Raw genomic sequence first — 12,067 nt, 5'->3', positions numbered from 1 at the left:
AATCCAGTAGTTACACCCTACCATCCCAAAAATAATCATTTATTTGCAGGGTGTTCCACACAGAAAAAATACTTAAAAACCTCTGGGCTATTTACACAATGTGACAGTTTTCAGATATTATGCATTACATTTTCAAAGTTGAGAAGTAAAGGAGGGAGGGATGTTACAACTGGGAAGTAGCCAAGTGGGATTGGAGAAGATCAGAGATCCAAACTGTAAATACAATACAACTGAAGGACGAAACTAAATTTAGATCTTGCTGTTTTCTTTTACTGTGAACAGTGTGGTGAGTTGAACAGGGAATAATCGGGATCCCCATTCCAAGCCTCTACTCCTTTTTTTTGCAACAAGAAAGCTGGATTTTTTAAATACATATCTTCAGGAAACCGCACCATCATAGGGTTAACACATTGCAGGAAAGCAATTGTAACCAATTCCTTTTAATAGCGAGAGTTGCTCTGTCAGTCTCTTTTCTGCTACACAGAATGATAGCTTAAAAAAAAACAGCTGGATGATACGATCACACGGGTTGCCGTCACTGACCAGCTGCATCCTCGGCGTGATATCATGTATAATTTTTCAAACTGAAATAAAAATTAATCCGAGAACTTTGCGCTGGTTGAAGTTCTGAAGGAACGGGACCGATCGGATGATATGTGGACGCGGCCGGAGGCGGTGGAAGAACGTGGGCACATTATTACAGATGGGAAGCGGATGGCTGGTCCAGATGTTGTCGGATACTGACAACGGGGTATTTAAATGTAATTTTTTTTGCCAAACGGTCTCCTCCTCTCCCTCCCTGTTTTCAGTTTCGTGACTGCATTTCCACAGGCAGCTGCTTCGTGTCACTTACATCATAGTGAAATTGACAAGAACATCGAGGGTCACAACACAAGTGACTTCAAAAATACGGTGCAAGCTCGACCGAATCTGGACAGAATTACACATCTACATCGGAACTGAAAGCCGAGTCCGAATCCAATCCAGTTTGGAAAGCAAAGTGCACACCAGCCGCCACTGCAGTAAGGGATATTTTTTTTTTAAAGGGAAAATATAATGTGCCGCGTATTTGGCGTTGAGCAGAGATAAGAGCTTGCTGCAATAAACTATGGAGATGCAGTGAAGTCTTCGCAGTTCAGTAGCTGGGTCGTACGTATCGGAACCGATCCGCGGAGACGGATCGCTCAGAGCTGCCCGGTTCCAGTCGTTTTGGCTCGACTCCGAGCTCCGGGGCTTTGGTCTTGGGCGGCACTTGGAGAAACGGGTCAGCACGGTTCCATCGCAATTCTCCTGGGGTGGACTGTTCCGCTAAACGGACATTTTCTTGACTTCTCAACTCTGATCTGACGTGGCATTTTCTCTACATTTCCTCCCCTCCCCTCCCCTCCGCCGGTGATCCTCAAGTTTCCCTGTTGAGAGATTTGATTCTGACCTCTGCAACTAGAAGAACTGGAATTCCTCTCCCTTCTTGCCTGAGCGCATAATGGGGAGTTTCCCGAATGGCTACTTTTTCTGGGAGATGCATATTTATTCTCAAGGACCATCCGCTTAGTCCCTGGTCAGATCATAGCCGCGGGGCCTTGGGATCCTTCTGCCGTTCCTGAGTATCCATCAAACTGCGGCGTCTGTGACCTTCCACACTTCCCTGCTCCTTCGCCTTGAAGATTTAATTTTTTCAACTCTATAATCCAATTCCTCAAACTGTCCAAAGTAGATTGAAATATCCAAGTTCCTGTTTAATTGAAGTTTGCTTCACCCTCTTTATCTAGAGTTTATCACCTCCTTGGACTGGATTTCTCTGCCCGGATTCTTCCCCCCCCCCCCCCCCCCCCTCCCAGACAGGATGACGGCCTCTGGTGTGAGGAAGCTTTTGAAGAACGAGAAGGTGGATGAAGCTCAGGCTTTGGCTCGGAGCTGCGCGGGGAGACCAGATTTCCAGCCTTGTGACGGCCTCTCAATCTGTGCCACCCACAGCCATGGCAAATGTTTCAAACGGCACTGGTGTTGTCACTTAGGGTGGTGTCACTGTAAGCAATATTTATTACTGCTCATTAACGTTCATGTGTGGTTAGCAGAAGTAAAATGTCAGTTAAAATTATGTTGAGGCCCATATTGATGCAGTGATTGCCTAATGCGGTGTACAGCCCTCAGGATATTTACTGAGAATCTCAAAATCTGATCGTTTAAGTATCTCTTGCACGTGAAACCATGTTGGCTGGAGCTCGTACAATCAATGGCCATAAAGCTCACTTATTGATCAAATTTAAAGTCTGGCCATCATCCACGCTTTACGTTAGGAAAGCAGGTTGTAATGGGTGTGTATGGATGGAATGCTTTCTACAGATCTGATGATTGTTTCGGAACTCATATTTACCTTGTTACAGTTCGGGCTTTTAAGACATAATTTTCCCTTTCAAATGGTCTGTTAACGGGTTCCAATGAGGGGACTGTGCCCCTTTGCATCTGCACGCCCTCCTCCAGTTATACCCTGCCATCTAACCCCACTTCACCTGCAGGCCACACTTGGTCTTAACTCCCCATGGTAACCTCACAGGATCTCAAATAGTTTATTTAAATAAGTAAATAATTGATATGAATACTTTGTATCAAAAGTAGGCTCAGCAAAGTATCAAAGCAGCAAACATTCATCATTATAATCCTGATGGCTCGTTGGATAAATGCATCAAGTAATCTGGTACTGCAATGTACAGGTCCAGAAGGCCCCTGGTTTGATCCCTGGTTATTGCTGAATCTCAGCTGGGTGGTGTTCTCGGTACTACATTTTGCCTCAGTGCCATAAGAAGAAATTGGTCAAGATTGCTGGTCACATTTGCTATCTAGTAACCCCTGCTGGGTAGCATTTCACCTGGGAGGAACTTGGGCAAGGATAGGTTTTGAACGTGTTGGGTGAGAACGGGGTTCCCTCACCCCCCTCCTCCATGGTCAAAGTGCCTGCTGACACTCACCATCCAGGGTGACACACGAGAAAGGCCATTGTGGTAATGTACCAGAGGGCTACTGGTACCCATACAACAGTATCACAGTGTGAATCCATGCCTTCAGGAGAGGGACCAGAAAGAGAAGTTGGGATTTTGATATTGCATGTGAAGTTAGTTGGGACTGCAATATTGAGGTATGACAGTCCCTTAATGCCAACTCCCACACTTTACATAAAAATACATAACGCTGGAGGTGCAAAGTCTGTCAGCATCTAAAAGATAAAAGACAGGTTATTGTTGTAAAGGGGCACCTTTTATCATGATGGAGCAGCTGTGTACTTCCAGTATTTTCTGATTTTATCTCAGATTTCCAGAACTCCTGGTTTATTTATCTCCTTGTTTTTTCATTCATTTCACCGAGGGCTTACAGGCAACATTAAGCTAGTATGGGTTCAAAAGTCACTCCATGAAACATATAAAGCAAAGTGAGAGAGGCAAAACAAGAGGGAGCCAGCATGTCCTCACCTCCTTCAACGCTGGGGACCTAATTTGGGCTGGACAAGGGGGAAAAGAAAAAGGAACTGTTTTTAACTTGAACTGATTTTACCACATTCTTACAATTGAATCTTGTGAACACTTAAATCCTCAACATCCTGAGCTGGGAATTTTGACTGTAGCACCAGCCAGCCTTTTGTTACTGTTAAATCCTGAGACCGGAGCACTTCGTGAGACCTCAGTGATTCATAGACAAGAAGTCTAACATTCTACAATTCATTCAAATTAGACTGAATGAAAGTCAACGTATTAGACTTCATCAAAAATTGGGCACAGAACTAGTGTTACAATATTAGTTTGTGATGGCTATGTTAACAGACTGTAAATAATTATCTATTAAATATGTAGTCTTTCTTATAAATACATATGATTTCAATATAACAGATATGACACCTGAAAATTGCATCATAAACTGGGCAAACAAAATGGATTCTGTAACTATACAGCTATTCATTGGCTCAGAATTCTGACCATTTATTATTTGGTTGAGAATTATTGTTACATTGTTCATCCTCATCCCCTCCCCCGCCCAAAGAAAGATCAGCTGGTCATGTGAAACCACAAAAATAGGAGAACATAAATTCAAAGTCCTCATTTTAGGTTGGATTTCTATGCTCAGCCATGAATGTTAGCTCTGGGGATATCCAACATTTTCCCATTTTAACCACAGCGGGTCGGCCTCAAACACACCCAGTACCTGCTAGATTTGGAAAATGGGAAAATATTGCATTCTAAAGGGCACAAGATGGATATGGATGAGGAATGCTTTCATCTCTACTAGCCGACCCAGAAGTGCCATCTGCATGTTAATCAGTCTGCGTGAAGAGGAGCTTCATGCCTTCAATCCTAAATTTGCCTTTCGCCCATTTGAAGCTGCATCCCCTAGTCCTACTGTCATGGTTCAACTTGACATAGTCTACTGAATTTACTTTATTTTTTTACTATCTTATATGTTTCTATGAGAGCCAATGCCAGTTGCCATCTTTCAAGGTTTTACACACCAAATTTCTCCAGTTTTTCATTGTAACTCAGTCTCCTGATGCTAGGGATCAGTCTCATGGCTCTTCTTCACATTGCCTTCAGGGCTTGAATGGCTCCTTTGAATCTCAGTGCCCAGAACTGGACTCAAGACACAGTATTGAAGGTGTGGTCTAACCAGAGTACCACACATCCTCAGCATTCAAATTGTTCATATTAATAAGTGTAGCATTTTTAAAAAAAGGTGAGGGATGTTAGTGCTCAGGAATAGGGCACGTTCCATTTCAGCCTTCCTGATGTAGAGTTTCCGCTTTGGGCACAGTCGGTGATCCGGGCGCAAATTGCACCCAAAATTGCACTAGTTTTGTGAGGTGTTTTTTTTTCTCAAGTTTCTGCTCAAACTCAATTTCATATCGCCGAACATAAAATCTGCCATGAACCAGCGCAATCGGGCAGTGTTTGAGAACATTAATTTTTTTATTTTTTGCTTTAAAAAGCATTCCTTAATATATTTAAGAGTGGTAACTTGGTGCAGTTTGATTAATACAGTTGAAAATGGATTTATCACAAAAAATAAGCATTTTTAATCAGAGTGTCTAGTCCTACACCTGTGAGTAACCCGATTTTAAATGACTGAAAATGACTTTAAAAAACTATAAAGAACCATTTGCTAGTTACATTAGGGTACAGTAGTCAGTTTCTTAGTAAATTAAAAACATATATATTCAATAGCTTTTAAAACGTGCCTATTAGTGGCCTTGCAGCCCAAAGAACCAGCTTAATTTTAAGAATCTCCTTTAAAGCCCGCAAACGTGCGCAAATAACGAAAACTCGCAATGGTGATTAATTCGATCCGGGGCTGTGGCCAGTTTTGTGGGTGGGGCCGGCTTCAAGCGCAAGATTTTTTAATCTAGCGCAAAAGATCATGGAAACTCAATTTGCACTGGATGTAATTTGTGCTTAAATTTCCACGATCTTTTGCACTTCTTTGGCTGATTTTGGGCGAACGTAGCGGAAACACCAGGCCCCAGTGTCAGAATCAAGCACTCTCAGACCAGCTCAGGTAAAGTATAGCTAGATTTTATACTAAAGCTCCCTCAACTCCAAAAATCCTCAACTCAAACCTCAGAAAAGCATTTCCTTCTGCACCATTGTGACATTTCTTTCTATTTTTCACACCAATGTTCCTTAGAGTCATATTGTCAATTAGTGGCAAATTCGGTGCCGCTTTGTGCTACAAGTGCTTTCCCAGTAGAAAGTGGATTTAGACTGCCCAAAATGATTTCACATAGTCTAGGAGACTTTCATCCCACCAGTCGGAGCTGAGTTTGAACCCAGATCCCAAAGATAAAAGACCAGTGTCTAACCCATTGCACCACTGAATTCCTGATCATCGAAAGTAATTCTCAATATTGACCAGTAAGCAGCAGCATGTAGTTTTCTGGAACCTGTGCTTAAACATTCTTAAGCCACATCGAAAAAGAAAAGAAAGACTTGCATTTCTATAGCGCCTTTCACAACCATCAGACATCTCAAAGTGCTTTACAGCCAAAAAAGTACTTTTGGCATGTAGTCGCTGTTGTAATATGGGAAACGTGGCAGCCAATTTGCGCACAGCAAGCTCCCACAAGCAGCAATGTGATAATGACCAGATAATCTGTTTTTGTTATGTTGATTGAGGGATAAATTTTGGCCAGGACACTGAGGATAACTCCCCTGCTCTTCTCTGAAATAGTGCCATGCGATCTTTAACATCTCATCTGAAAGACGGCACCTCCAACAGTGCAGCACTCCCTCAGCACTGCACTGGAGTGTCAGCCTAGATTTATGTCCTCAAGTCCCTGGGGTGGGACTATGAACCCACAACCTTCTGACTCAGAGGCAAGCGTGCTACCCACTAAGCCACGGCTGACATATCTACCTTACAACAGTCCCACAAGTGGTAGCTACAACTTCAGCAGCTCCTTCAGCGTTGTAATAAATCAGATCTGATAGCAGTGTAGTCCTATGGCTTTAAGACATTTATTACTGCCAGTGCAGATTGGCTGCAGTAAGAGATAATCGTTGTAATGCAGGCCAACAAGGAAGTGCAACAGTGGCCATGGTATTCCAGAATATCCTTCACAGAGAATTGCTGCATAAAATGATCATCCCAGGATATTGTCAAGTAATTCTTTGGCAAATACAACCTACACTAGCAATTTTTCCCTCCCTTCCTGCCCTCCAGTGTCCCAATGCAAGGGCCATTCTTCATGTGCAAAGCTAAACAGTGAATGTCAGCAGGCATGTTCCCATGAGGAACACTGCCGATCATCCCGATCCAGTCCTTAACCAACATCCACACAACCACAGAAAAAACAGAAGGAAAGAAACTTGGATTTATACAGTGTCTTTCACGACCTCAGGACACCCTGAAGTGCTTTACAGCTTTGAAGTGTAGTCACTGTTGTAATGTAGGAAACAGCCATAACGCACACAGCTAGCTCCCACAGGCAGCAATGTGATAGTGACCAGATCATCTGTTTCAATGAAATAACAACAGAAAATGCTGGAAAAACTCAGCAGGTCAGGCAACATCCGTGGAGAGAAATTTGAGTTGACGTTTCGGGTCGAACCCTTCTTCAAAACTGGAAAGAAAATCTGCGATCTGACAAAAGAAGTAAAAGAAACAAAAGCAGAGAAAGAGACAATAAAAGGTGTTCGAAGCTAGACGAGATGGTAATAGGCTGAGATTAGGTGTGAAGTGTACTGGCAGAGCAAGAGATAGCTGCCAGGTGTGAGAGAGAAACAAAAGGAAAGGGGGGGGGGGAAAAGGAGTGGAAAAATTACAAGAAAAATGTAATAGGGGCCGAGGTTATGATCTGAAATTGTTGAACTCGATATTGAGTCCGGAAGGCTGCAAAGTGCCTAATCGGAAGATGATTTGCTGTTCCTCGAGTTTACGCTGAGCTTCCGTGGAACAATACAAGAGGCCAAGGACGGTGAGGTCCGAGTGGGAATGGAGCGGTGAATTAAAATGACAGGCGACCGGAAGCTCGGGGTCACCCTTACGGACTGAATGGAGGTGTTCCGCAAAGCGGTCACCCAATCTGCGTTTGGTCTCCCCAGTGTAGAGGAGACCACATCGTGAGCAGCGAATACAGTATACTAGATTGCGAGAAGTACAAGTAAATCGCTGTTTCACCTGGAAGGGGTGTTTGGGGCCCTGGACAGTGGGAAGGGCGGAGGTATAGGGGCATGTGTTACATCTCCTGCACTTGCACGGGAAGGTGCCAGGCGAAGGGGAAGGGCTGTTTGGGGTGATAGAGGAGTGGACTAGGGTGTCTCGGAGGGAGTGATCCCTACGGAATGCTGAAAGGGGAGGGGAGGGGAAGATACGTTTGGTGGTGGGATCACTTTGGAGGTAGCGGAAATACCGGAGGATGATCTGTTGAATGTGGAGGCTGGTGGGGTGAAAGGTGAGGACAAGGGGAACCCTATCGTGGTTCCGGGAGGGAGGGGCAGGGGTGAGGGCAGAAGTGCGGGAGATAGAACTGACACGGTCGAGGGCAGTGTCAACCACGGTAGAGGGGAATCCTCGGTTGCGGAAAAAGGAAGACATGTCTGAAGCACTGGTGTGGAAGGTGGCATCGTCAGAGCAGATACGGCGGAGACGGAAAAACTGGGAGAATGGAATAGAGTCCTTACAGGAGGCGGGTTGGGAGGAAGTGTAGTCCAGGTAGCTGTGGGAGTCAGTAGGCTTGTAGTGAATATTGGTCGATAACCTATCCCCAGAGATGGAGACGGAGAAGTCGAGGAAGGGAAGGGAAGAGTCAAAGATGGACCATGTGAAGGTGAGGGAAGGGTGGAAATTGGAGGCAAAGTGAATGAAATTGTCAAGTTCGGGGCGAGAGCAGGAAACGGCACCGATACAGTCATCAATGTATCGGAAAAAGAGGTGAGGGAGGGGACCCGAGTAGGACTGGAAGAAACATTGTTCCACATAGCCCACGAAAAGGCAGGCATAGCTAGGACCTATGCAGGTACCCATGGCAACACCTTTGATTTGGAGGAAATGAGTGGAGTTAAAGGAGAAGTTGTTCAATGATGTTGGCTGAAGAATAAGTATTGGCCAGGACACTGAGGAGAACTCTCCTGCTCTTCTTCGAATAGCAGGATCTTTTACGTCCACCTGAGAGGTCAGATGGGACCTCGGTTTAACGTCTCATCCAAAAGACGGCACCTCCGACAGTGCAGCTTTTTAATCCCCCTCTCCAAATTACAGCTCCCAATGCCAGCCCTGCTGAGAACAGCTAACTCATCTCAGACCAGGGATCCAAACCTAGGATCTTTCTGGTATGTAAGGCTCAGTACCACACAATACTTTTACTCACTGAGCTATTGGGGAGGGGGGGGGAGGGGAAATATATATATTTTATGAATTATTTATAAAGTGAAAAAAAATGTGCAGTGTAACAAATGGAAAGCTGGTGGGTGCTGGAGTTCGAAGTTCACAATTGGAATGTCAGTTTTGCACACCTGAGCTTCTGAAATATCAGGAAGATGCTGGAATTTGGAACATAAGAACATAAGGACATAAGGCACTTTATCTAAATGCACATAGCATTCACAACAAGGTGGATGAATTAATGGCACAAATAGAAGTAAATGGGTATGAAGTAATTGCCATTACAGAGACATGATTGCAGGGTAACCAAAGCTGGGAACTGAATGTTCCAGGGTACTCAACATTTAGGAAAGACAGACAAAAAGGAAAAGGAGGTGGCGTAGCACTGTTAATAAGGGATGAGACCAGTACGGTAGAGATAAAAGATCTTGGCTCGGCAGATCGTGATGCAGAACTGGAATCAGTTTGGGTGGAGCTAAGAAAGAGCAAAGGGCGGAAAACATTGGTGGGAGTTGTGTATAGGCCACCAAACAGTAATGGTAATGTAGGGCACAGTATCAATCAAGAAATTAGAAGTGCATGTAACAAGGGCAATACGGTAATCATGAGGGACTTTAATCTATATATTGACTGGGCAAATCAAATTACTACTAATGGTGTGGAGGACGAATTCTTGGAATGCATGCAAGATGGTTTCCTGGATCAGTATGTGGAGGAACCAACCAGGGAACAGGCTCTTCTGGATCTGGTACTGTGTAATGAGAAAGGGCTAATCAATAATCTTGTGGTAAAGGGGCCTTTAGGGACAAGTGACCATAATATGATTGAATTTTACATTAAGTTTGAGAGCGATGTAGTCCAATCTGAAACTAAGGTCTTCAATCTAAACAGAGGAAACTACAAGGGTATGAGGGACAAGTTGGCCATGGTAGATTGGGAGACTACACTAAAAGGTATGAAGGTGGACATACAATGGCTAACATTCAAGGAAATAATGCATAATTTGCAACAAACATATATTCCTCTAGGGCATAAAAACCCAAAGGGAAAAGTAATCCAACCATGGCTAACAAAAGAAATTAAAGCTAGTATTAAGTCAAAGGAGGAAGCTTATAAAGTTGCCAGAAAAAGCGGTCAGCCTGAGAATTGGGATCTTTCTAGAAATCAGCAAAGGGGGACCAAGAAATTGATAAAGAAAGGGAAAATGGAATATGAGCACAAACTAGCAAAAAATATAAAAACGGATTGTAAAAGCTTCTATAGGTATGTGAAAATGAAAAGACTGGCGAAGGCAAATGTAGGTCCTTTATAGTCAGAGATGGGAGAATTTATAATGGGGAATGAGGAATGGCAGAGAAATTAAATAAATACTTTGTTTCTGTCTTCACGGAGGAAGACACAAAAAACCTCCTAGAAATACGAGAAAACCAAGGGGGTGGCGAGAATGAGGAACTTAAAGAAATTATTATTAGTAAAAAAACAGTACTAGCAAAATTAATGGGACTAAAAGTTGATAAACCCCAAGGACCAGATGACCTACAATCTAGGGTTTTTAAAGAGGTGGCCATTGGGATAGTGGACGCATTGGTTGTTATCTTCCAAAATCTATAGATTCTTGAACGGTTCCTGCAGATTGGAGGATAGCAAATGTAACCTTGCTATTTGAGAAAGGAGGGAGAGAGAAAACGGGTAACTGCAGAGATGGCTGGGGCACGGCCAGATGGGCGGCCAGCCACGCCCACCCTACCACAGGTCATCTTCCAAAATTCTATAGACTCGGGCACAGTTTCCATGGATTGGAGGGTAGCTAATGTAACCCCACTATTTAAAAAAGGTTAGCCTCACATCAGTAGTTGGGAAAATGCTGGAATCTATTATAAAGGATGCAATAACTGGGCACTTAGAAACTAATAGTAAGATTCGGCAGAGTCAACATGAATTTATGAAAGGGAAATCCTGTTTAACAAACCTATTGGAGTTCTTTGAGGATGTAACTAGTGGAATAGACATAGGGGAACCGGTAGATGTGGTGTATTTGGATTTTCAGAAGGCCTTCGATAACGTCCCACAGAAGAGGTTGGTAAACAAAATTAGGGCACATGGAATTGGGGGTAATATACTAGCATGGATGGAGAATTGGTTAACAGACAGAAAACAAAGAGTAGGGATAAACGGGTCTTTTTCAGGATGGCAGGCTGTGACTAGTGGGGTACCGCAAGGACCGGTGCTTGGGCCCCAGCACCTAGCTCTCCCTGTTCCTGCATCCTTTAAAATTGTGCCATTTAGTTTATACTGTCTCTTGTCATGTTTCCTCCCAAAATGTATCACTTCATGCTTCTCTGCATTAAATTTAATTTGCCATGTGTCTAGCCATTTCACTAATCTGTCCCTGTCCTCCTGAAATCTGCTACTATCCGTCTCACTGTTTACTACATTTCCAAGTTTTGTGTCATCTGCAAAGTTTGAAATTGTGCCCTCTATACCCAAGCCCAGGTCATTAATATATATCAAAAAAAAGAGCAGTGGTCCCAATACTGACCCCTGGAGGACACCAGTACGATAGCAAAATACTGCAGATGTTGGAAATCCGAAATAACAACAGAAAATGCTGGAAAAACTCACCAGGTCAGGCAACATCCGTGGAGAGAAATTTGAGTTGACGTTTCGGGTTGGACCCTTCTTCAAAACTGGAAAGAAAAGAAACGAGATCGGAGGCAGGGCTGCGATCGGACAAAAGAATAAAAGAAACAAAAGAAGTAAAAGAGATTAGAAGCTAGACGAGATGGTAATAGGCTGGGATTAGGTGTAATATCTCCAAGATATTCATCGTTCCTCGAACTACTGCTCTCGCCGCATCCTGAGATCCACGCTCAACGCCATGCGGCGCCACATGAACATACTCGACTTCTCTCTTCAGCAACACCGGCGCACTCTATCTCAAAGCTCTCCGGGTCCACAGTTCCATTTCATCCTTCGACTCATCCGACGCTTCAACAAAAAACTTTTCTTCTTCCTTTCCGATGTCAAGGATCGCAAGCTTCATCAACTCTTGGACACCAACGCCCCTCCGGAACCTTCTTCCCCTTCACTTTCCTCTCACCCCCCTTCTCCCAATCCCACCCCCTGCCGCGTTTTCACTATCCCCTCTGACCTTCCACTCTCTGACCCTGAACGATCAGTCCTCAGCAAAGGCCTGAGCTTCATCCCC

General features: G+C 43.9%; 1 protein-coding gene across 1 annotated transcript in view; it reads left to right on the top strand.

Moving 5' to 3' along the window:
• The first annotated feature begins 531 nt into the window (after window positions 1–531).
• Window positions 532–12,067, top strand: part of c4h3orf70 (chromosome 4 C3orf70 homolog) — a 49,819-nt gene continuing 38,283 nt past the window's right edge. The window contains exon 1 of the mRNA XM_085985672.1: window positions 532–2,027. Within this exon, the coding sequence (XP_085841798.1) occupies window positions 1,844–2,027 (184 nt within the window). The 5' untranslated portion in view covers window positions 532–1,843. The remainder of the gene's footprint in view (window positions 2,028–12,067) is intronic.

The sequence above is a fragment of the Somniosus microcephalus genome, chromosome 4 (genome assembly GCF_052327205.1).
Source record: "Somniosus microcephalus isolate GS21.2 chromosome 4, FLI_Smic_1.0, whole genome shotgun sequence".
NCBI lineage: Eukaryota > Metazoa > Chordata > Chondrichthyes > Squaliformes > Somniosidae > Somniosus > Somniosus microcephalus.
Note: the sequence above shows the minus strand (reverse complement) of the source record. Positions and strands in the feature narration are given on the sequence as shown.